The 27,029-nt window shown below is 37.5% G+C and overlaps 1 protein-coding gene across 14 annotated transcripts in view; it reads right to left on the reverse strand.

Moving 5' to 3' along the window:
* The window catches only part of SLC4A7 (solute carrier family 4 member 7), a 105,767-nt gene that overhangs the window by 72,706 nt on the left and 6,032 nt on the right, over nt 1-27,029 (reverse strand). For 2 of the 14 annotated variants that reach the window (XM_027040885.2, XM_053221547.1), the window contains exon 1: nt 367-4,164. The exons of 8 other annotated variants lie outside the window; for them this stretch is intronic. In XM_027040885.2, coding sequence (XP_026896686.1) covers nt 367-399 — 33 coding nt within the window. In that variant the 5' untranslated portion in view covers nt 400-4,164. Of the gene's footprint in view, nt 1-366; nt 4,166-27,029 lie in introns of those variants that run through there. 4 more of the 14 variants (XM_053221550.1, XM_027040894.2, XM_027040896.2 and 1 more) reach the window with 4 other exon arrangements.

A 27,029-nucleotide genomic window follows, 5' to 3' on the forward strand; every position in this document is an offset into this window, starting at 1 on the left:
AGTCACATCCTTTTTTGACACTTGAGATTTACAAAATCTGTTATTAAAACAGCATCAGAAGATGCCTACCACAAATTAACCTCTTTCCCAACAGCCTGGCCAAAAAGAATTTTCAAAAGCCTTATTCAAGTAATATTAACTGATCAAAAACCAAATTTTATAGAATAATAAAGATGCTACAATCATTGCTAACTTTTCACAAGGAGTTACTCTTTTCAGCAGATGACTTCCACAGCCAAGGACACAGAGGATGATACTATTCTAAGCCAGTGCTAATAAGCCTGACATTTCTTCAAGCTTCACTATTAAACTGAAAAAGCCAAATCTGTTTGTAAATAAAACACAAGATCACAACTAGATACATACAGGTAACTTCTTCTCCAGGCGAAATCTTTCCATGGTAACGTATAAATGCCTTGTCTTTGACAACGTAATGCTGTTAAGTCCCTTGAAGATTCCAGGGACAGTGAGTACATATCTGATTTAGGTCACTGTGCTTTGCACAGATGAACTCTTCTAAGTTGCTCTCATGGTACAGCCAATCACAGTCTTCTACGTTACCTAATCTTCCAAGCTAATAACTTATACAGGGTCACAGAAGAGACTCCAAGCATAATACACACATTTAGTTGTAACTGAAAACACCAAAAGAGAAACAAAGCCATCAGTTTTCAACGGAAACCTTTCTGCAAGGTTAGTTCGAAAGACAACATACTCTAAAGCTATATGGGGATGACTGGAGGGAGGGAAGGAAAAACTGCCAACAACACTGCTGGTTAAATCTAGCCCTTTCACTTAATTTCAGTTAAGACCCAAAGATGTTTTCATCGAAAAAAAAGTCTCGTCTTATCATTACCACATTTATGCCAACTTGGTGTAACTATATTAATAGCAAGACGAGGAAATCATATTATGGTTTATAATTATTCTAACCAAAATGAAGTATTCATATGGATAACAGCTAAGTGAGAAAAAAGGAAATGAGAAGCACTGCTCCAACTTTCAGACTCAAAATCTTACACTCTAAAAATGACAGAAGACCTCAAAGGGCCTTTGTTTACACAAGTTTAACACCTGTATTTATCATAGTGGAAGTAAAACTGAGAAAGCTTTAAAATATTTAAATTCAACTTAAAACAATAAAATCATTGCATGTTAACGTAAATAACATTATTGAAACATAATCATTTCCAAAAATAAAATATTTAGTGAGAAAAAAGGCTTTTACATTTTTGGTCATCTCTAATATCTGACTTATTAGAAGACAACTAGATTTTCACATCCACTTCTCTAATCGAGGATACGATTTATTTGATTGAATTATATAAAAAATCCCGGGTTGGGGAGCCTGGGTGGCTCAGTCGATTAAGCGTCCAACTCTTCATTTCTGCTCAAGCACGATCTCGCAGCTCATGAGATCGATCCTCGTGTCACGCTCTGCATGGACAGCACGGGGTCAGCCTGGGATTCTCTCTCTCCTCTCTGCTCCTCCCCTACTCGCTCGTATGTGTGTGTGTGTCTGTGTGTGCACGCACGTGTATGTGTGTGCATGCACGCGAGCTCTCTCTCAAAATACACAACTAAAAAAAAAAAAAAATTCCCGGTTCACATAATACTGTTGGAAAGGGGAAGAGTGTTTTAATATTCTTTTCAAGTAAGGTGGATGTTCCTCTTTGATACCTATCACCAAACTTAAGAACTAGTCTTTTTTTCCTTATTTATTTGTTTGTTTGTTTATTTAGAAGTAAGCTTTACACCCAAGGTAGAGATCAGGACCCTGAAATTGAGTCACATGGCTCTACTGAGCCAGCCAGGCATCCCAAAAATAGTCATTGCTTAAATGTCAGTTTGCAAGGTGGAATCTAAAACAATTTCAAATGATGGGCACCTGGGTGGCTCAATCAGTTAAGCGACCAACTTCGGCTCAGGTCATGATCTCACAGTTTTTGAGTTCGAGCCCCACAGCGGGCTCTGTGCTGACAGCTCAGAGCCTGGAGCCTGTTTCAGATTCTGTGTCTCCCTCTCTCTCTGCACCTCCCCCTCTCACACTCTGTCTCTCTTAAAAATAAAGAAATATATTAAAACAAATAAAACAAATGAATGTTGTTACACATTGTATACTGAAATCCACTGGTCTATCACGCACTTTGAATGGCTCACCCATTTGCAAAATATGTTTTCACTGGGTACTAGAAACTTTCCAAAGTTCACATTTCATTATGCAATTTTTAAAAAATTACACTTGTTAATATCAGTAATCTTATCAGAGACATTCAACTACTAAGAAACTGACAAGGTCAGGCTGGCAGACACGTTTTCCAAATTTCCTTTTTTATCATGAAAGCTAGATTTATTATCACTGGTAACAAATATTACCAGCTGTTTTTCCTGAAGTGGCAGGTTCACTCATTTCATAGCTTTTTAAAGAAATATCTGCCAAATGTGAAGTCTGAATAAACCACAGTTTAGTCTGCAGTTTTTCTTTCAAGTAAAAAGGCAGCTAGTTTGAACTCACATTTCAAGCAATCACACCAGTGTTTTTTACTCCAGACAATTACTGGTACTTCAGTATGTAGCAGAAAGTGTTTTCATGCATACTTCCTATTTTCTCATTCAGAATATTAAAGCAGTGTGCACTCAAAGGTTCAGATTTACTAAAATAGTGCTTCATCAGGACATCCTTAAGTGAAAAATTCATTTCCCTTTTTAAACAGAGAATGCCTCCCAGTGCGGTTTGGTACCTCTGCCTTGTGTTGGGCTAAGAGACCCATCATTTCACTCATCATTGTGTCTGCACCATCAATACAAATTCCAAAACAGTGGAAAAAGCAAATAATGTCTTAGCACTACTATAAAAATAGTTTTGACCTTACAGATCCCCTGATCTCAGGGACTGGCAGGGGTCCATGGACAGCACTGCTAAAGCACTGCAAAAGGCTTTATGTTTAAAATATAGAATTAAAAACTGTGGGTGAGGGGGCACCTGGCTGGCTCGGTCTGTGCAGCATGTGACTCTTGGTCTTGGGGTCATGAGTTGAAGCCCCACACAGAGCACAGCGTTGACTTAAAAATAGATAAGTAAATAATGAATAAGTAAATAAAGTGTTGTGAGTGGATTATATTCTTTTTAGTTTATGATGATGTTTGTGTAACATTTTATTTATTTTTTTAAGAACTGTAAAAAGTTTTTTTTTTAATATTTTTTTATTTTTGAGAGAGAGAAAGAGAACAGAAACCAGGGAGGGACAGAGAGAGGGAAACAGAGGACCTGAAGCAGGCTCTGTACTGACAGCAACAGCCCTAGGACTCGAACTCACGAACTGTGAGATCATGACCTGAGCTGAAGTCGGACACTTACCCAGTTGAGTCACCCAGGCGCCCCCAACAAACATTTTAAAGAACGAAGACTAAAAAGTATCATTCTGTTATTCTGGGTTTCTAGAAAATAATAAAAATACTTATTGAGCACCTATTATGTGCCAAAACTATGCTAAACACGATTGCATATATCCTATTTTTCTATAGCACATTTAACCTTCAGATATTTCATTAAATCCTCCCAACTCTAACTAAAGCTCAGAGATGTTAAATTACTTCTGCAAAGTCACAGATCTGGTAAGCAATAGGTTTAGGATTCAAAACTAGTCTTTCTTGGCCCATGCTTTTCCTCTACTCCAACTATGCATAAAGAAATGTAAGGAAGGGGCGCCTGGGTGGCTCAGTTGGTTAAGTGTCCGACTTCAGCTCAGGTCATGATCTCACACTCTGTGAGTTCGGGCCCCGCGTCAGGCTCTGTGCTGACAGCTCAGAGCCTGGAGCCTGTTTCAGATTCTGTGTCTCCCTCTCTCTCTGCCCCTTCCCCACTCATGCTCTCTCTCTGTCTCAAAAATAAATAAAAACATTAAAAAAAAAAAAAAGAAATGTAAGGAAAAAAATTTCCAACCAGAAATGATTAAAACAAAATTCTAACTGAACATGAATGAAAAAATGTCTACGAAATTCATATAACATATAATCTCAATTAAATTAAACACATTCTTTTTGGATAGACACATTTGCTCCCCGGTACCATCAAAGTCTTTACTTTAACAAAGCAAATAAATGGCATTTTCTATAGAAATATCTATTTCCCAAAATGTAATCTTAAATTCACTGAAGACCTATCCCAAATTAAGAATTAGAAGCCCCAATGGCATCAAGTTACACTAAAGCATATAATTTATCATTCTTTTTTAAATTTTTTTTTAATGTTTATTTATTTTTAAGACAGAGAGAGACAGAGCATGAATGGGGGAGGGTTAGAGAGAGAGGGAGACACAGAATCTGAAACAGGCCCCGGGCTCTGAGCTGTCAGCACAGAGCCCGATGCGGGGCTCGAACTCACAGACTGTGAGATCATGACCCGAGCTGAAGTCGGACGCTCAACCGACTGAGCCACCCAGGCGCCCCTATCATATTTTAAAAATATTCAACCTTTCTGTGATTTATACTTGGCAAATAAACATAAATTTTAAAAAAGCAAATAGAAACCAGAAAAACTGATTTCAAAAATTCTCAATACATCACACCCAGAATAAAAAGCATCTGCAAACAATCAGGTTCAATACCAATTCCTACAACTGCCTCTTGAAATTTACCTCCTATAGAAAATCTTGGCCCTCCCCACTAGTATTTAAGAGCTTAAAACCCTGGTCAGGCATAGGTCTCCCCCAACTGGATTATAAAACCCTGAGCACAGGGATTTAGGTAGAAGAAGGGGGAGGAGGATGGGCAGGGGAAGAGAAAAGGAAGGTTAAGAGCTCGCAGGGAGACAAGAAGGAATCACATACATAGATGTTTAATTTCCAAAATTGCAAAACAAAATTAACTCTTCATCAAAATACAAAAGATTCATTTCTCCAACATGCTCCCTGTTGTGATGGTATCCTGGGCACTACTAAAGCCAATATTCAAATTAAATGTTAAAAATCAAGTTTACAGATTAAATAGAAAGGTAAAGTTTTACTCCACTACTCTCGATAAAAAGCTATTAACTCAATATATAAGCTCAGGAATTTTAACCTGGCTATTTCTTTAAAGATTTTTCAGTTTTATGTAATAGCAATCCTTATTTTTTAAGGTGATCTACTGAGATATGGTCGACATGTAGAAATCTGTACATATGAAATACATACAACTTGATGAGTTTGGAAATAAACACACACCCATAAAACCACCACCACCACCAAGGCCAAAGACTTGCCTGTCACCTCCCCAATTTATTACTACTACCACTACTACTACTACTATTATTATTATTATTATTGTTATTATTATTATTATGTGTTTATGTGTGGTAAGAACACTTGTCTTAGTCTGTTAAAAAAATGTAAGTATATAATACAGTATTGTTAGCTGTATGCTGTTACTGTGTAGTGTATAACACATATCTAGAACTTAATCATCTTGTGTAACTGAAACTTTGTACCCTTTGACCATCACCCCCCTCATTTCGTCCTGGCAATCATCCATTCTACTCTCCACTTCTGTAAGTCTGCAATAAGTGAGATTCCACTGTATTTGTTATTCTGTATCAGGCTTCTTTCATTTAGCCATACACTTATGTAAATCAAAACAGTCTCCTTTATTCCCTTGTTCTCTCTGCTCCATTTTCAACCTTGTCTCCATTTCTGTAATGCAAACAGAAGTATATACATGCCTACAAAAAAAGGTAGCCACGTTACAAGTCACTGTTATGTACATAACAATTTAAAAATACATCCTAAAGATTTTTCGGTATGAGTACACAGCAACTACATTTTGAAGTAAATTATTAAATTAACCTGTATGTGGTGGAAGAAATCAAGTCTTAACACAAGACTCCCCAAAGAAGTATTCCTCGCATACCACAGCCACTCACCAGACAGAGGTACTTTCTGTTTCCATCTTGTAACTGTTCTCTCATAACAAGAGTCGCCATCATAACTTTAAATAATATCTCGTTTTAGGCAGTATCTGCTAATTTTACAAAAAGAAAAACAAGGATTTTTCACACACCACTCCCCTGACATACACACATACACACACACGCACACACACACCTTTTTCATGTACAATCTCTTCAATATCTCTGTTTTGAATTAGATTTTTATTTTTATATCAAGACTGATTAACATTTACATTCTGTGCAATATTTATAATAAGCCTTCTAAGCTGTGTCCTCTGGTGAATTCTAAAATTTTGAAATCCATGTTAAAAAACATTTAGAGTATAAGGATCACTTAAACATTACTATCTAGTTCCAGAATCAAGATTTATGATCGGACCATTAGAAAATGTCACTAAACCTCTGACATTCAAGAAACTCGCAAGTATTAAAGTAGATCTCTTTCTTTTTTTTTTTTTTTTAATTTTTTTTTTTCAACGTTTATTTATTTTTGGGACAGAGAGAGACAGAGCATGAACGGGGAAGGGCAGAGAGAGAGGGAGACACAGAATCGGAAACAGGCTCCAGGCTCTGAGCCATCAGCCCAGAGCCCGACGCGGGGCTCGAACTCACAGACCGCGAGATCGTGACCTGGCTGAAGTCGGACGCTTAACCGACTGCGCCACCCAGGCGCCCCAAAAGTAGACCTCTTTCCATGTGACTTCAATATAATGAGAATAAAAAGAATCTGCCTAAAAATGATAAAATTATTGACTAGATACCAAGAGCAATCCTTAAAATGCAAAATACTGAAGACTTCAGTCTTTATACAAGTCATAAGATGCCACTATCTCTAAGATAATCGATTCCCAATAAAATCATGAAAAAAGTTGGGGGAGGGGGAGCACTTTGCCTAACATTCCAGTATACTATAAAACTATGATAATGAAGACTATGGTATCAGCACAGAAATAATACATATATTAAATATTTTGTAAGACAAAAGAGAGTCACGAAACAGAAAGGAATGCATTTATTAAATGCAAAGACTTCTTTGGTTTTCCATTTTGTTGAAATACAGCTATCTACAGCAAACCAGAGGTAAAAAATTAATTCTAGGTGGATTAAAGATAATTAGAAGGGTAGGGGTGCCTGGGTGGCTCAGTCGGTTGAGTGTCCGACTTCAGCTCAGGTCATGATCTCACAGCTCATGAATTCAAGCCCTGAATCAGGCTCTGTGCTGACAGCTCAGAGCCTGGAGCCTGCTTTGGATTCTGTGTCTCCCTCTTTCTCTCTGCCCCTAACCCACTCACATTCTGTCTCTGTCTCTCTCAAAAATAAATAAACATGAAAAAAAAATTTTTTAAGATAATTAGAAGGGTAATATCTAAAATTTAAAACAGTTATTTTATATTATTGGAGTTAGGATATATTCTTAGGCAAGATGAGAAATCTAGAAGCCATAAAGAAAAAGACTGACACAGATTTATTTCACTCTATTAAAAAAAAAAATCAGGGGTGTCTGGGTGGCTCAGTCAGTTAAGTGTTCGACTTCAGCTCAGGTCATGATCTCGTGGTCCATGAGTTCAAGCCCTGCGTCGGGCTCTGTGCTGACAGCTCAGAGCCTGGAGCCTGCTTCGGATTCTGTATCTCCCTCTCTCTCTCAAAACTAAACAAACATTAAAAAAAAAAAAATCAAACATTTCTCTAAAGCAAAGAACATCACAAGAGACAAGGTAGAACGCAAGGAAATATATGTAGACATGACAGACATGGCATTAAATATCTCTAACACCAGAAACTTCTTGATGTAAAAAAGAAGTAAAAGGAATACGAAAATGGACAAAGAATATGAACCAAGTAATTCCCTTAAGAGAAAATACAAATGACCAATAACCATATGATAAGATGGACACTCTCACTAGAGGTTAAGCAAATTTTACTCATCAGATTTGCAAAAAAAAAAAAAAAATTGTAATTAGCATCTACAGCTGATGAAGGTAAAGAGACACAGACATTCTCATAATTCTCAGTGGGAATATAAATTTCTCAACTTGTATTTTTGGAGAATAAGCTAGCGAGAATCCATTTTATTTTAATCTTTAAGAATATTCTTTGTGCAGCAATATAACTTCTGAGTATCTACCCCACAGAAATAAAAGCACCAGAATATTTAGATAAGGTCAAGCATGCTTACTGTTCAAACTAGCAAAAACAAAACACAACCTGAAAGTAAACAAACAGAAATAGTTAATTACCATTACACGGTAGTAGAATATAAAGAATGAGACAGAACTAGGAGGTTGTACTCAATAAATATCAATTAATATGTTAAGAAAAAAGCAAACTGCAGAATTATTATGTTTAATACGATCACATTTTCATGTTTTACAAAGGGTAAAACATATTTGTGAGTAACTGTTTCTATGAACATAGACAAAGTATAGGGGATAATACATTGGTCTGTTTCAACAAAGATCATGGTTCTCTAAAGACGTTAAGTATACGGTATATAGTATAAGTGTATAGCATAAAATTTAATACCAAAAATAAACATTAAAAAGTCACTAAAAATGAAAAATTATCAGTTTAGTCAATTCTTCAAAACTATGACCAATTCATGTTTTAATAAATACAACTTTGATACGAAAGCAAGTAACATTATGAAAGCATATTTCACAAGGTCAGAAGACGGTTCAAGATTTTCCTCAACACATTCCCAATTTTTTTTTTTTTTTAACGTTTATTTATTTTTGAGACAGAGAGACAGAACATGAACGGCGGAGGGTCAGAGAGAGAGAGGGAGACACAGAATCTGAAGCAGGCTCCAGGCTCTGAGCTGCCAGCACAGAGCCCGACGCGGGGCTCGAACTCACGGACCACGAGATCGTGACCTGAGCCGAAGTCAGACGCTTAACCGACTGAGCCACCCAAGCGCCCCGCCATTTTTTTCATTTTTTTTTTTTTTAATGAATTTGTAGTTAAGAGTCTGTTTTTTGGTTTGCCTCTCTTTTTTATTCCTTTGCTCATTTGTGATGGGTTACCAGGTGGGAGGTGGGTGGGAGAATGGGTAAAATAGGGGATGGGGATTAAGGAGAGCACTTGTGGTGAGCACAGGGTCTTGTATGGAAGTGCTGAATCACTGTATCGTACACCTGAAACTAATACTGCACTGTATGTTAACTATACTAGAATTTAAATAGAAACTTAAAGAAAAAGAATAAATTTGTAGGCACAGTGGGAAGAAACTAGCATTTTCTCAGCATCCTGGTCAGAAAATTACATAATCACATAAACTGGTTTTTTTATCTTAAATTCAGGAAAAAAATAATACAAAAGCAGAATTCTAATTGTGAATTTTAATCAGCCAAAGGGGAAAAAAAATCTAGAAATGTTAAGTGTGGTGTAGAATTGTACAGGAATCAAAATGATTTTAAAAACATGAAATCTGCATTTAAGTTCCCTTTACAAATGTGAAGTCACTTTTCCAGTACAGCAGTCCCCTGACCAGCGGGGGATTCGTTCCAACACCCCCAGGGGATGCCTGAAACCACGGATGGTACCAAACCCTGTATATGTCCTTCCTGTGCATATAGCTATGTATAACTTACATACACAGGACATTAACAACAATGATAAAATAGAACAATCAGAACTACATACTATAATAAGTTATGTGAATGCAGTCTGTCCCCCTCAAAGTATCTCACGGTACTCACCCTTCTTCTTGGGATGATGTGAGATAATAAAATGCCCCCATGAGGAGATGAAGTGAGGTGCATGACAGAGGCACTATGATGTGTGTTAGGCTGCACTGGCCTTGTGACAACAGTCAGAAGGAGGATCATCTGCTTCTAGACCTCCCTCATGGCAAGTGAAACTACAGATGGGGCAAGGACGACCACAGAGGAACACAATACAGGCGTGATGGCTAACGATGTAAAGGATGCTGCTGACATAAAGCAAAGGACCCAGTGAAGTTTCTTTATCTGCCCAGGAAAAAGGGGGGGGGGGGGGAGCCACATTTTTTCTTAATTAAAAGAAAAACATGTTTTAAATTCTTTAACTTAAATTGCTACATTCTCATATTTTCCTAAACTCTTAAAAAAAAAGAGAGACGTGGGAAGAACAATCTCCCTTAACAGCAATGGACAGGAATTTAGTTGTATTTCTTACTACACATAGACCTACACTGGGGTCATTACTAGCTTGTATGGTATCAGAGGACAAAAGTAGCAGATATTATTTATTAAAACTTTCTATATGCCTTACATGCATTCTTTCATTTACTACCCTAAACATTTCTGAAGGAGGTATTACTATCCCAAATATATAAAAGAAGAAACTTAGGCTCTAAAAACTTAAGTCATTTTCCCAAGGTCCCACCGGGTACACTGGAAGAAGCTAAAATTTTAAATCACATCCATTTGCCTCCAGGGAGAATGCACTTTTCAGAGAGCCACTTACAAGCCTTATTTTCAATCCTCTCAAGATCTGCAAGGTAACACAGCTGATCATTTTCCGATCCAGGGCCATCTGACTTCAAAGCCTATGCTCTTTCCACCAGGCCACGCACCTTCCCCGAAGTTGAACTACATACAGTTTTATTTGTTCTACATATAACTTTAGTTGCTTCTATGCCTCATTTAGGGAATTGTAAGTAAAATGTACTGAATCACAAAAACACTCACCTAATTACTTTGAAATACTACTTTAAATTTATCAGAAATTTGGTAACAGCCATAAAATAACTCCGATCAAAAGCAAAAACTTTAACACAATAAATTAGCATCAGTATTATAATAAAGTTATGGGGATATTATTTTACTTTGGTTTCCCATAGATAAATGTGAACCGAAGAGCCAAGAAAAGAAAAAACCCTCCAAAACAAATGAAAACATGCCTCATTTTAAAACATGTTTCAGAGGGAAGCATAGCGAGTCCACACCCTTCACCATTGCTAAATACCACTGCTGAGTTCACATGGCTTAATTTGGGCAACCAATTCAGTTTTCACCAAGCATCCGGCTTTATCAACGTATAAGATCACCATCTGGTGGCGATCGTCAGACATGCAGGATGTCCAATGATAATGGAGAGTTCACGTTTCAGGCAGGAAATTCAGGGTTTGAAAAAACTTCTGTGGGACCTGCTTTAAGAAGCCTGAACATTAACGTCATTCAGATCAGACGGTAAAGAGCTACTGAATAAACTGTTCCATTGATATATTAGAATATTTAGGAAATGACAGCTATATTTTTTATATGGGCATTTTACATATGCCACTGAATAATCAATGTGTTATAGTGAAGCAGACTTACAGTCGTTTTGTTTTGTTTTTTTTTAATTTCTTTAGTTTTAGAGAGAGCGCACATGAGTGGAAGAGAGACAGAGAGAGGTGGGGGAGAGAGAAAATCCCAAACAGGCTTCACACTGTCAGTATACAGCCTGATGCAGGGCTTGATCTCATGAATTGTGAGATCATGACAGCCAAAATCAAGAGTTGGATGCTTAACTGACTGAGCCACTCAGGCAACCCTACGGTCATTTTTTTTTTTTTTAATGTTTACTTATTTTTGAGAGAAAGAGACACAGAGTGCGAGCTGGGAAGGGGCAGAAAGAGAGGGAGACACAGAATCCGAAGCAGCCTCCAGGCTCTGAGCTGTCAGCACGGAGTCCAATGCGGGGCTCAAACTCACGAACTGTGAGATCATGACCTAAGCCGAAGTCAGATGCTTAACCAACTGAGCCACCCAGCACCTCCCCCACCCACACACAGTCATTTTTTTTTTAAGTATTTCAAATACCTATAGCTTTCAGGAATTTTGTTTCTAAAAATATTTTGAGATTTATCTACAATTTCATGAGAATTAAAGAACTGAAGAATCTAGTTCACAAATATATTTCACTATAAAGTAAAAATTGTTTTATCAAAAAACTTTCTGGGGTACCTGGCTGGCTCAGTCGGTGGAGCATGTGACTCTTGATCTCCGGGTCATGAGTTCAAGCCCCATGTTGGGTACTGAGATTACTCAAATAAATAAATCTTAAAAAAAAAAAAAAAAAACTTTCAAGAAAAAAATACATCATAAAAAGTAGCAACTGTTCTTGGGAAAGCATCTTTTTCTCAGTTAATACTTCACATGTAAATGCTAGGGATGAAGGAGATGTAGTTCAATTCATATTTGCACTAAGAAAATACTCATTTATAGTACTCCTAAACGTCAATTACAAAGAATTTTTCATTCTTGTAGGTCTCATCTTGGACTACCATTAGGAAAACATACCTATGAAATTAAAAAGTAGTATGATTGGTAAGAATTAAAATGTAACTAAAACTGGTTTAAATATAGTACAATTACCAAAGTCAAAATGCAGATTAATGTAGTAAACTCAGATATATTTACACACAGGCTTTTGGTAGAAATGATCTCCTCTCTCACTTCCCCTAAGGCATTCAAAAACCAGTGCTTAACTCCAAAATCGTGTCTCTTTTGAACCTTGTAACCTTTTTTTGGCTCTATGATCCTTGACTCCGGACAACAGAGCTTCTCAACTTGGGCACCACTGACATTTGGGGCTGGATGCTTCTTTGTTGTAGGGGGAGGTCCCGTGCACTGTAGGCTGTTCAGCTGCATATCTGCCTTCTTCTCCCTACTAGGTGCCAGTAGCAACACAAACCCCCTCTCCCCAGTTGCGATAAGCAAAAACGTCTCCGGGAACGCCAGAGGTCCTAAGGGACGAAACACACCTCAACACGCAGACCCACTGAGGAACCGCTGCTCCAGAAACACCTGAGAGCTACTACTTATCTCTAGTATTTTAAGATCAGTAAAACAAACAAAATCTACCAGCTTCTTCCTCAGAAGTCAGCATGGATGCCCACCGAGGCAAACATAAAGTGAAGCCTTCATCCTTATATAAAAGTTGCATTTAGCAATGAACTCTACAGACAGAAATGCATCTTGAGCTTGAAGGGTTTTACTGAAAGGTACTTGTTCTCAGTGTACAGGAATCCCAAGGATGTCATGTGGATAATTTTACTGTATACACTATCCCTACTGTAGTTTTAATAACAGTAGCTCTTAGAGAAATAAAGGCAGGATGGAAATCTTTTTACATGTGTACCTTTAAGACATTGTAAAACAAGTCCTCAGACCTTACTTATTCACCTATAAACCTTCCCCTTTCAAAGTGGTTTTTGAAATATAGAGCATCTCTACGTTAACTCCTCCAATCGGCTGAATGAATCCACTAGAAAAATCATCACAACTTGTCCCTGTATGCATTTCACCACAAGGGAGTTATCTGGTTAATCTGGTAAATTAAAAGTCATAGACTCAACCTTGCTTAGAAGGATCCAGACAAGAGATTGTCAGTTTGACAACAAAAAACTGGGGAAATTGAAGCAGATGAGGACAAAAGACACACGTGACTTCAAGGGGCACTTCATAAAGAAGCCACGTGTCAAAGATGAGGAAGAGGAAGATTAGAGAGGTTGTGCTCTGAAGCCATCTTCCCTTTCTGAAGCTTGCGTTCAGCTTTTCCTGGATCCCAGCAAAAACTCTACATACTTGCAATAAAGATCTCTTTAACTGTAGAAAGTTTAAATAGATTTCTGATCCCAGGCAACCAAAAGAATCCTGCCTGGAATATTCAAAACCATTCTATTTGTTTTCACTTACTAAGGTAAAAGCTGTCCATTATAAAACAGTAGTAGTTTAAAAATCTAAAATTAAAAGTTGCCAAATTTAATTGTTGTGCAGATAAACTAGCAAATTCTAACCATTACAACAAATGGTTGTTGCTATTTCCTCTGATACTAGTTCTTTTATGGATTCAAGATAATATTTATCTTCCAAATGGCCCAAATTTGAATGAAATTAATTCATCAGGCAATTATCCTCAAGTTGAAAAGCACATCATCTAACTTTAAGTATTTTCAGCAACTAACTCAATTGAATTCAAACAAATGGTCATTTTATTTCACGTTCTTCCAATATTTTCCATATTTGTTCTCTAACAGAAGACACATTTTTTAACATTTATTTATCTTTGAGAGAGAGACAGAGAGAGGGTGCAGGTGAGGGGCAGAGAGAGAGGGAGACGGAGAATCCAAAGCAGGCTCCAGGCTCTGAGCTGTCAGCACAGAGTCCGACGCAGGGCTCGAACTCATGAACTGTGAGACCATGACCTGAGCCAAAGTCGGATGCTTAACTGACTGAGCCACCCAGGCACACCAGAAGACACATTTTTATCTGAAAAAAATAAATAAATAAAGGTTTCTTCCAATAGTAACTCACTTTATGCTTACAAAAGGCAAGGAAGTAAAGAAAAATGACTTGGGTCATCAAGGAGCATGACAGATCAAAGACTGGGTTTGGGTTTACCTCTTCTCCCTCCCAAAATTCACTAACTTGATAGTAATTTTTAATTTTTTTAATGTTTATTTATTTTTGGAGACAGAGAGAGTGCAATCCAGGGAGGGGCAGAGGGAGAGGGAGAGAGAAATCCCAAGCAGGCTCCGTGCTGTCAGTGCAAAGCCCCACACGGGACTCAAACTCATGAACTGTAAGATCACAGCCTGAGCGAAAACCAAAAGCTGGAAGCTTAACCGAGTCACTCAGGTGCCCCGATACTAATTTTTTAAAAGATAAACTGACAAGTACAAAGAGAAAGAAGAAACTACAACAAACAAGAAACATAGTATCTTTGGAAGACAAAAAGTACATGTTGCAGTGGTCAGAGCATCTGGAAAATAACAGCAACATTAGAATATGTGGCTAAGGAAGAAATAAAGTAGGACTCAGAAAGCAAAATCATGTTTAAATAATGAAACACTGCATAAAATTTCATTAATGAAAATGACTTACATATATTTGAGAAACAGCTTCTAATTAATGACCTAATCCAGCAAATTATCTCCATAAATTACATTAGATATAAAATTAACACTAAATACTACGGAAAACAGTGCCTATATATACGTAATGCAACCCGTCAACAAGTTTACTCTGGCTACAGATAAAACATTAATTACATTAATGAATATAGATTCTAGACTCAGATTACCTCAATTCAAATCCCAGCTCTACTACTCGCTAGGCAAAACTGGACAAATTACTTAATCTCACTGAATCTCAGTGTCCTCTATCTGTAGTATGTATTACAACTGATAAATTATAACAATGTAACAAGATAATGAAGGTAATGAGCTCAGAAAAGTTCCTGGCACAAAACTATTAAATATTAGGTATTAGAACCATCCTATCATGTGACCATCTTCACTGGTCATCCTATGTTAATTTTACATTTTATATTTAAGTGAAATTGAATTTTTTCTTTACGTATTCACCACTATTTCCCACCTAATTTTAAGCTCCTTGAAAATATAATTTTCTTCACACAGAATTATTAACTTTGTATGTGTACAACAGATCCTTACTGGTAAAAACGAAATACTCCTTTCTAGACAGGTTTGATGCAAGTCACATAGGGCTTTTTTATCTTTTTTTTTTTTTTGCTTTCATTTAAAAACATGGATATTTTGAAAGGTTTAAAAAAAAAACTGGTTTCAGCATAGGTAAGGCACTTACTGTCACTTGTCTTTCCAGGTGTTAATGGTTTCATACTCACTTAAATGGCGACTTAAGTCATGAATTCTAAGAGACAGAGGAGGCAGTCAATAATGTAGCCAGCAGATAGTATTCAAACCTAAATCTAAGGAAATGGGAGTGCCATCCTTTAGATCAAGGGTTTCTTCAATGCAAATGATTTTCCATTCATTTTATACAAATTTGCATCTTACTGAAAGCACTATTGTAACTATCCAAAATGCCCGTACATTATTAAGAAATTCTCCATTTGGATATGTGATTTTAAGTGTATCTTTTCACTACCTCAATCATTTGGATATCTATGTATTTTTTTCAGAGATTTTAATATCTATCCTTATACTACAAGATACTTTCATTTATTCCTTTATTCACTTAATCATCTAACAGATATTTACTGAGTGCCTACTATGTGTCGGGAACTACGCTAGGAGTAGGGATTTAATATACCCAGACCCAGAGATGAGAAAGTCCAGTGTGTTCAAATAACTAAACGAATTTGACAATGGTTGAAATACAAGAAAGAGGAAAGAGCAGACAAGGCAGAAAAAAGGTAGAGAAAGGGAAACGGGCCAGACCTTCCAGGGCACAGATAAGTTTTAGATTCATCCTTAGAGCAAGAGGCTTTAAAAAGGGAACTATAATCACTGGTACCAAGATCCCCTAGCAAGGTGACAATGTAGAAACTGGTGACAAAGACTCTCTCCTTTGACCAAACTTGAATCAGGCTTCTCTGAGCAGACCTTGGGTTCCCTCTCTGTCCTTGTAGAATCCAGTTTGAGTGAGAATCCTGACAAATGAGTTTAATGAAAACCCCTCATCCTTGGCATCTGACCACCTTGGATACCTGACCACCCTGTCCTCCCTCCCAGATTCTGCTGAGTCGGTCTAATAAGGACCCCCTTACCTCTGCTGTTTCCTCTTAGTAACTTTCCACCCACTGATCCCCATCCCTACTTCTTGGATTTAAATGCCTCTTGTCCTCATTAGACTCAGGGTTGGGTCCAATCTCTCTTCTCCACTGTATGGCCACTACACCCGTATCAGGATAGTCTCCCTTAAATACAGTCTGCTTTACCTTCTTTAGCAAGTGTCGAAACTTTTTCCTTAACAAAACAGTACTTTTTATTTAACACTGGAAGCCAACTGGAAAGATACTACATTATTACAGGCAAAAGAAGACAGAGGCCTGAACTGCAATGATCAAAGGAAGTTTGGAGAAAGGAGACTAGAGATAGGATGCTGAATCCACTGGATTTGGGGTTTGGGCAGACGGAAAGAAAAGCCATGACAATGCTCCCATTTTCAAATTTGAGTCAAATTTGCCATTCATTGATAAGAAACACAGAAGAAATGGTTTTCTAAGTCCTATGTAAGACACCACAAGGTCTAGCTGAGCTGTCCAACAAGAAACAGTGGATGAAGCTCCTTCTGGTTTCCTCTACTGTCTCTGTGAAGAAAGCAGCACTATTTACTAAGATTGAGGGGGCAAGAGGATACATTCTGGAGAGAGCAAGAATGTTTGATGTGCCCACTGTACAGAACAGGAGATAATTAGACATGGGAGTATCTTCTATGTTTCATGAGGAACCAGAGGAAAGAAGCAGGAATGTATAGGAGTACCCATCTATAAAGCTGTGTAATTTAATTTTTCCAGCTGTTCTGAGTATCTCCAGCACAGGTAAACTGACTGAGGATTAGGAATTTACCAAAATATTAAAAACCAAGAGACATGATGATAAATGTCCTCAAACAACAAAACGGAGGCAGAAGATATGGGTCATGGATTCTAAACTGGATAGGAAGTGCAGGCAATAGACAAAACCAGAAAACAAACCAAAAATGAAAGATAGATTAAGAGCCTCAAGGTTCACAGAATAAGAATTACGGGAATATATCACATTAATGACACTGTAAAATAGAAACTAACATAAATTCCCACATTGGGTCCACTGAAGACTTCTCTAACAGTCGTCAAAAGCTCAAACATTGGCAAGGCTTGAATACCTCGTAAAGGAACTCAGTCCTAGAACAGCTTTAGAGGACCTCTCATAAGATAGTCATGCCTAAACACACTTAACTTCATCAAGAGCCTAAACTTCAACTATATGAAAATTGATATGAAAATTTTCACTACAGCCACCTTTCCAGTTAAAACTCAACACACAGGGTGTGCCTACATGACTCAGTTGGTTAAGTGTCCAGCTCTTGGTTTCAGCTCAAGTCATGATCTCACAGTTCATGAGTTCAAGCCCTGAGCTGGGCTTGCTGACAGTGTGGAGCCTGCTTGGAACTCTCTCTCCCTCTCCCTCTGCCCCTCGCCTGTGCACGCTCATGCACTCTCTCTCTTTCTCTCTCTCAAAAAAAATAAACTTTAAAAAAATAAACTCAACACACAGGTCAATAAGTAAATCACTGCTAAGGTGCCAACATGATGATCCAGTGAAAAAATGACCATTTTGTCTAGTCCTTGCACAATAATTTAACTCTTTTAGAGATATCTTTATTAAAATATCTTTATTAAATGTCTTTAAATCTTTATTATAGGGGCACCTGGCTGCACATGCAACTCTTGATCTCAGGGTTGAGTTTAAGACCCATGTTGGGCATAGAGATTTCTTTAAAAAATAAATTACAGCTCATCAAATAGAATCAGACTCATGCCTCCCTACATCAATGAATTTGGTTCCTATTGAAACAAATGGACTCTCCTTCAGATCCCTCTCCAAAAAAACCTAAGTCTATAAGGATTATCCTGTACACAAATAATACCTGTTTTCCTCCAAGCCTTCTCAAAGTATGTGTATTTACATACACATAAAATCTAAAAATTACAGTTTAATGTCATTAAGCAGTGCATGCTGCTCATCTTGCTTCTTATAAAATCCTAAAGCAGTTAATGCGTAGCACTAAGGAATTGATTCAGTTGCTAAGGTATTAAAGGTAAGATTTTCTCCATGGAGTTTCCATACAAGTCCTTTCTAAATGATCATCTCATTAACAATAATATAACATCTCAGGTACATGTAGGTCAAACTGACTAAACAAAAGTCTTTCTATTTACATATCATAAACATTTATATATTTTACTTATTTGTTTATTTGTGTGTGTGTGTGTATATATACACATACATACATACATACATACATACAGGCACTTCTTTCTCATTATGCCTCATTTATTGTACATGGAACCAGAAGCTAAATTCTTCAGTATAAAACCTTTTGATGTAGCTTTAACTTAGACATCAAATAAGTGTTTAATCTGGACATTTATTTGGATTTGTTAAAATTTTAAATGAAAAAACAATACATGTGTATGTACATATGTATATATAAATCTCAAAAGAATGTAATGAAATGTTAATCTTATAAAAACAGATTTCCAATTTTTTTTCTTAACAGTAACCCCTGGAAATATAGTACACACATTATCTGTTTACATCCATGTATGTATATGTAACAAAAGTTTCACAAAATAATTATTTTTCCAACTGTACTGTCTGGTATTTTCTACTTTTTTTTTTTTTTTAATGCTTGTGATAATATAATACGTTATTTTTACAAACCAGTAATAAATCATAACGGCTTGGAAAACAGTGAGAAGATACAGAGAATGAATATTCTGACATTAAATATCCTTCCTAAATTTTATTTAATCATACCTACTTTAGAAGCTGGACAAGCAGAGGCTACTCAGGGTTTTAGCTTCATAACTATTTTGAATAATGGAGGACAAAGTAAAAAAGGGTAAAAATTAACATTTTAATTCACCATCTACACCATGAGTAAAAAGTTTTGATTAAAGGCCCTAGTCCTATGATCTAAAATACAATGGTCAAGTTCATTTATTTCAGACAACAAACTAAAGCAAAAGCTGTTTACTCCAGATTCAAGGCATTAAACACTAAACAAACACTAATCAACAGGTCCCACCAAAATTAGCCTATCAATGTTCATTTGTTTTGATGTATTGTTATTCTCATGAGGCAGTTTGAAAAATAAGGCTGAAATGGTATCATTTTGTCTCTCTACAAAAATTTTTCTCAATGAACATGATTTACTTCTCCCATCAGATGCCTCTACCTATTGTAGAGGCAGGAAAATGCAGCAACCCCCAGTGATCTGAGATTCAGTGCCACAAAATTAGAAATCTCAAACTGCCCCTAACTGTTTGAAGTTCACAACGGGAAGTGAGGAGGCACTGGCACCATAAGTATAAAACAATCCCTCGTGGCTAATCCACTCAATATTCACCACTTAACCTTTCAAACCCATTTATTGCTAACTCTATGCAATTAGGACATGATAGCAAAATTAATTAACATCTAAAAACTGAGTATTAAATGCAATTATGTAAAACATGCAATTTGTATTTTTCAATTGTGATCTAAAATGATGAAATTTAACCTGAAAATTCTTTCCCTCACTCCCTTTTTGACCTTATCTCCCACCTCTCCCTAACACACTTCCAATATGATTCTAATTCTGGGTGAGCCCACACGTTGCTATAACACCTATGTTATTATAGTAAAATACTGTTTTGGCTTTTAATCAATAAAATTATTTATCTATATCTTACCTCTATCAAAACTGTTTTTTTTTTCTTGAAAGAAAGCGAGCACGTGAGCTGAGGAGGGGCAGAGAGGGAGAGAGAATCCCAAGCAAGCTCCACATTCAGCGCAGAGCCCCGCGTGGGGTTTGATCTTATGACTATGAGATCATGACCTGAGCCAAAATCAAGAGTTGGACACTTAACCGACTGAGCCATCCAGGCACCCTAAAACTGTTTTTAAAAAAGATTTGAAGTAGCTTGAAAAATGGAGGTAAGAAAACATCAATCTCAAAACAAAACAAAACAAAAAATGCAACTGACAATGGTCTATGACCTCCTTTTTTTTTTTTTTTTTTTTTAATATTTATTTACTTTTGAGAGACAGAGACAGAGACAGAGCACCAGCAGGGGAGGGGCAGAGAGAAGGAGACACAGAACCCAAAGCAGGCTCCAGGCTCCGAGGTATCAGCACAGAGCCCAACCCCATGAACCTGAAGTCAGATGTTTAACCAACTGAGCCACCACGTGCCCCCTTACATGACCTCCTTAAAACAAACTGCATTACCTTAAAATTCCTACAATAAGGACCTTTTGAGAAATCACATTTTTGTGGTAGAATGGTATCTTGACTAATATAACCCATTAAAATTCAATGCTACAGGTAATCTGAAAATTCCTAAATATCTCTAAATTGTTTAGTGATCCAATGGTTCAGATTAACACATACTCATGTATATGAGAGTGTATGTGTACCTATATATGTACATGTGTACATATATATGCAAAATTCAGAAGCCTCACTTTATCCAATTAAGTACACTTGTACTTAAATAATTCTTGTTATTTCAGATTACAGAAAAAATATAAATGACAATTAAATTTAAGATGAAACTATAAACTCATAAAATTTCTTGTCACTGAGCCTTAGCAGAATAACAATTAGGAACTATCATACCTACTCTGCCAAGCAGTGTGCTAAATTCTTCTATACTGCAATACCCTACAGACTAAATTCTGAAAATCTAACACTAATAAGATACAACAAGATCTCCTGAAAACAGAATTAAGCAATCTAGTAACCTCAACTATCTATAACAAGTCAAGAATCAGAAGACCATCTGAAGAGGCAAGATTTGTATATCACAGAGTGACACAATACAAAACCCTTCTCCTCCCCACCCACATTTAAATGACTCTGTGACTTCCTCTGTTATCTTTAAAACACGTTAAGAAATTCAATGACAAAAGAAAATAATTAAAATAAGATTTTAACAGACCACAACAGCCTAATACTAGTGATCAGTACTCATTTTTAAAAGGAGACACACATATCACATTTCAAATGTTCTGTCAAATGGTTAAAATTATTTAAATCAAAAAATCGTATTATGCTTTAAACGTCTAAACATTTTGTCAAAATATCTTAAGTTTGGTGCTTAAGGCAATAAACCACCACCTAACCTGTGAGGTAGCAGAACAAAATATATACTAGTCTCTGTCCCTGGTTCCTGGCACAGAGCTCCTAAATCCCTCATAATCTTGTAAGTGATAAAGGCACCAGAGGCATCTTTCGTTCTAACATTTGGTCTCTGTCTCTGGTTCCTGACACAGAAGTCTTAAATCCCTTGGAATTTCCTGCATGACAGTAGGGTCTTTTGTTCTAACGAGGTAACTCTTGGTGGCTCCTGGATGGGGGCTGGTCACCAGAAAGCCCAAGCCATGATGAGAGGCTTGGAATTCAGCCCCAACCCACTCTCCAGAGGGGGGAGAGAAGCTGGAAATGGAGTTAATGATTGTCATGCCAACGCGATGAAGCCTCCATAAAACTCCCCAAGTACAGGGTCTGGAGAGTTTCTGGGTGGCCAAACACGTGGGTGGAGGTGCCGGAAGAGTGGCAGTGGCACTCTTAATGGACAGAAGCTCCACCAGCCCTTGCCGCACCCCTCGCTCTATGCATCTCCTCCATCTGGAAGTTCATCTGGGTCCTCTACCATATACCCTTTCAGAATAATCTGGCAAAAGTGAACAAACTTTTCCTGAGTTCTGTAAGCTGCTCTAGCAAGTCAATGGAATCCAAGAAGGGGTCATGGGAACCTCCACCGTATAGCTGATCGGTCAGAAGGACAGGTGACAACCTGGACTGGCAACTGACATCAGAAGGGGCAACTGTGAGTCAGAGTGCTTAACTTGTGGGGTCTGATGCTATCTCCCGGTAGACAGTGCCAGAATGGAGTTAAATTGTAACACCCAGCTAGGGCCACAGCATTGACTGGTAGGAGGAACCTCCCCCCCCCCCCCCCCCCCACACACACACATCTGTCGTCAGAAGTGTTGTAAGTGTGGCAGTCATGTGAGAGAAAAGGAAAAATACAGGAAGAGGACTGAGTTTTTCCCAATACATAATTCCTTCCCACAGAGCTATCTAGAAGATCTCAATGCCAGAAGTTAAGGATAGTTAAGACTTTGTTTTCTATTTCTTCAATCAATATGGAGACTAATTCTTTTAGAATTCTGTTACATGAGACATTTCATAAAAATATATGATGGTTACTAATTACAAGTTTCCACAGGCACATTCAGCATTTTATGCACACTATATGCTTTTCCCTGATCCTGAAGAAGCCCTGTAAGTATTATAATTTCAATTTTATAGATGAGAAAAATGAGATTCAAAGATGTTAGTTGCCCAAGGCCACCTGATGGCAGATGACGATGTATGGGAACCCGACGTGTGTCTCAAACCCAAGCGTGTACTTGTCACACCAGGGTCTAAGGTTAGGCTACATCCAAATTTTACCTTGTCTTAAAAATAAGGCTTGGGACTTGTGGTTATTTCGTGAATTTCCTATTACTGAATAAAAACAGTTCAAAAAGCTAAAATGTAAGACCACATAAAGGCCAATTTTGGTCTGAATGAATCCCTTATTCCTAACAAAAGGGAGGCCAACTGCCCAGATTTAAACAGGCTCACAGCAGAACCTCATCCTGAGGATACTGCTAATGGTACGCACATAAATGGATAAAGAAACTCCTCCTCAACGTGTTAGAAGGTCATCTGGGAACAATTATAAACAAAACAAAACTAAGTACAGAATATTACTGAAAGGACTCTATTGAGCCAGGGCACTGGCCAGTTATGGCACCTGTGCAAACACGGATGCACAGACTGGGAAGTCAGGAAGGTGGACTGGGAAGTCAGGAAGGCGGGGTCCAGGAAGGAAGGCGTGGACTGGGAAGTCAGGAAGGTGGGATCCAGGAAGGAAGAAAGCCCACAAACCACAAAATCGTAAAATTTAAAGCAAATGAACAGAACAAAAATTCTTTTATGTAAGTAATAATTCTAAAGAATTTAGAGAAACAGCACAATTTCGAACCAATATATATAGCAGCTGACATTGTATCTGGGCTTGAAGATCCCTTTTCTTGCTACTGGTCCTTTTGTAATTGTATACATGAAATGTCACAGATTTTCATAAAGCAAATATTACACAAGTGTTACTATACAAGTAAAATACCAATGCACTCTTTTCCAACAATCCATTTAAATGTATTTAGAACTTGTGAAAATATACTGAGCCATAAAATTTTCACTTTAACGTGCTTAACACTCACTTGCCTGAAATTGTATCTCAGGGCAAAAAAATATTAAGTACTCTTACTCTGGGATCACTCCAAACTGTATTTATTCAATATCTCCACCCCCCCCACCCCCATCCACCACAACAGAACAAAGGCAAAAAACATTTTCTTCTACTGGCAAAGTAAGAGTCTTTTGCTTCATGGTAACACCACCAGACAGAAGCTATATAATTTCTTAACTGACTGATTGAACAACTCACTAGGAACATATTCAGCTTCAAATCTTAGGAGTTCATGACATTATCCTTATATTCATTCATTGAACAGTCACTGAACATTTTCTACACGTTAAACCACAGAACAGACCTAATTGTGGGAAGAGACCTAAAGGAGGATTCATTCCACAATGATCCAGAAAAATTCAGATTTCCTGAATCTGGAGGCAAAGAGGCAAATTTCTTTTAAATACTTAATTTCTATAATATTAGCAACAAATTCACAAAAGTTACAGTAATAAAAGCTGTTAACTATAAAACTCGGCTCAATTATCTAAGGCTTTCAAAGTATCATACATGTAAAATGATCTAATGTGATTAATGTTAAATGGCATTGACAAACAGGGATCACGGATTACTCTAGAATAATGATACGGAACACGAGCGATTTCGCATCGACCATGAGTTCAAATCTCAGCTTAGCCTCCTACTAATTGTATGGACTGGGAAATTTCAGAAAATCTCTCTGCCCAGGAGTTCCCATCTGTAAGAGGGATAATAAGTGATTAAAAGATGCCTAATAAGATGCACGGCTCAAAGCAGGCTTTCTCTAAAGAGTCAGTTACCTGTTCTTCCCTTGCCCCCAGAGCAAAGGACAAAACCCCCAAGTCCTCGATTAGCGATTCCCAACGTGAGAATCACAGCATTCCTCCTCCTTATCCAGCGTGCCCACTGGAAGAGGTTTCATTATTCCATCTCAGGTGCTGGGAAGTCTAGGAATGCCATGGAGGTTTACACTCAAATAGAAAAATACTTTCAAGAGAAGAAAAGAAAAGATTCTCTTTTCCAAGTTACTGACTTCTAAAACCTGGCTCAACAGAAGAGCCCCCAGGGTGGCTCAGTCGGTTAAGCATCTGACTCTTGGTTTTGGCTCAGGTCATGATCTCAGGGTTCCTGGGACTGAACCCGGCATCGGGCTCTGTGCTGACAGCACCGACCCTGCTTAGGATTCTCTCTCTCTCTCCCTCTCTCTTTGCCCCTCTCTTGCTCCTCCTCTCTCTCTTTCTCTCAGACTCTCTCAAAATAAATAAACTTTAAAAAAGTTTTAAAAAAATGAAAAACCTAGCTAAACAGAAATCATTTTAGTCTTATTTTTAGCTAGCTTTTTTAACTAACTAAAATTAGTTAATTAGTGAATTAATCAATCCAGCCTGAGGATCAACACTTCCCACGTGAGGAAGGCACAGGCACAGTGTTGTCCTCCCACAGCACTTCCAGGTCACACAGCTCTGTGGGGAAGCAGCTGTACCACTCTCAGCGTAAATGGTGCCTTCTGGAGCAAAACCAGGAAAACAGCATGAATGGTGCCCCCTGCCGCTGCACCACTGTAATCTCAACAATTCATTGTAATTAGTCTGGGTGATTTTTTTTTTTTAACATTTATGATCCTCGATTGAAGGTAAGTATAAAAATTGCAAAGGAAAATTCTAAGTTTAAAAAAATATACAACCAAAACAGCTCTTTTCCTATGCCTAAGGCATTTCATGTATAACAGCATCCTCAGTGTCTTCCCACTGGCTTCTACTGGCTCTTCCACAGTCTAAGTCCCTGGACAGAAATGAGGTGAAAGTGAGAGGACAATCAGGACATTGGTAACATGCAAACCCAAAGGTGCCAAAGGACTCGGACATTCGGTAACACCAGGAGGCACGGAGCATGTGATTTTACCGAGTCGTGTGTTCACGACTCCCTTTCCAAGTTAAAGTTAAGCAGTTCATAACATATTAGACTATATCAAGCCATAGGTCTCTCACGAAATATGTTAACCCACGACATAAAGTGACATAAGAAACCATCCCCTCTTTTACCGAATAGCTACTATGTTTGCGAGGTTCAAAATCCAAAATTACATAGAAAGGGACACACTGGTTTTGTCCCTACCCCTGGCTCAGGTCCTGTTCCCTCATACTCTCTATGGCAACCATTTCTTGTTAGTTTTTTTTATTTACCTTTCCAGTGTATTTATAAAAATCCTAGTAAATACAACTATATGTTCTTATTATCCCCCTTAAAGAAAAGGCGCTGTATAGTGCCCTCTGTCCCTCACGTTGCTTCTTTCCATCAATTTATCCTAGAGATCTGCCACATCAGTACAAAGACATCTTCCCCCCAACCTTTTTTTTAAGAGCCGTAGTACCCCACTCTGTGGATATACCATAATGTATTCAACCAGACCCTATCAGGTTGCTTCCAAAACATCTTCTTAAGTGATACATTTTTTTTTTTTTCAAATCTCTCCTGCCACTGTAACCAAGTGAATTATCCCTCTCACAGGACTTGTTTTCTTAGACCTGTAATAAAACAGATGAGTGACCTACTGTTCATATTTTGTAATAACCATCAGAAATTTCCACTTCACATGGCTGCATTCTCTCCCCAAAGTTTAATGTATTTATTAGAGGATTTCACAGAGCCTTTAATATACCATTATGCATTATGAATCTCCAAAATGTATACTGTGTGACATTTCCCAAACTTATCTGGCTACAGAGTAGTTCTTTGGCCAAACCTGCTATAGATGAAGTATTCCACAAAACAAACTTTAGCAAATACTGGGGCATATATAATTACTGTCATCTATTTAAACAAAATGTAAGACTACTATGAACGTTAAAGAAACCGGCTAAGCCAATTTTTAGACTACGTATTCCTTAGCTATTTTTTGGATTATAAACCCCTTTGAGATCTCGATGTAAAGCTACCTGATCCTCGCCTACAAAGAATGCATACAAGCATAAAATTTTCCAGTGTCTGGGAATTCATGGACCACAGTCCCCATGGTCTTATCTATTTTAAAAGTAATTTTGAATAGAAGTGCTATATTATCTGTGGCCTCACTGATATTTCAAATGCTAGGACAGAACCCAGAGCTAATGAAAAAACAGCACAGAATTCACCAAGAAGTGTACCTTGATGTAAAGCAAATAAAGCACCCTCAAAAGGGATCATGTTTAACAATTAATGATATCACACAAAGTAAATCCTATTAAATAACTGTGGAAATGGTTACGAGGGGTTGTAGTCTTATTTTTACACAGGTGGCTCCCATTTTAAACAAATACATTAGATTCTTACAGGATTAAAAAAGTTGGTCTTTAATT

Source organism: Acinonyx jubatus, chromosome C2 (genome assembly GCF_027475565.1).
Source record: "Acinonyx jubatus isolate Ajub_Pintada_27869175 chromosome C2, VMU_Ajub_asm_v1.0, whole genome shotgun sequence".
Lineage (NCBI taxonomy): Eukaryota > Metazoa > Chordata > Mammalia > Carnivora > Felidae > Acinonyx > Acinonyx jubatus.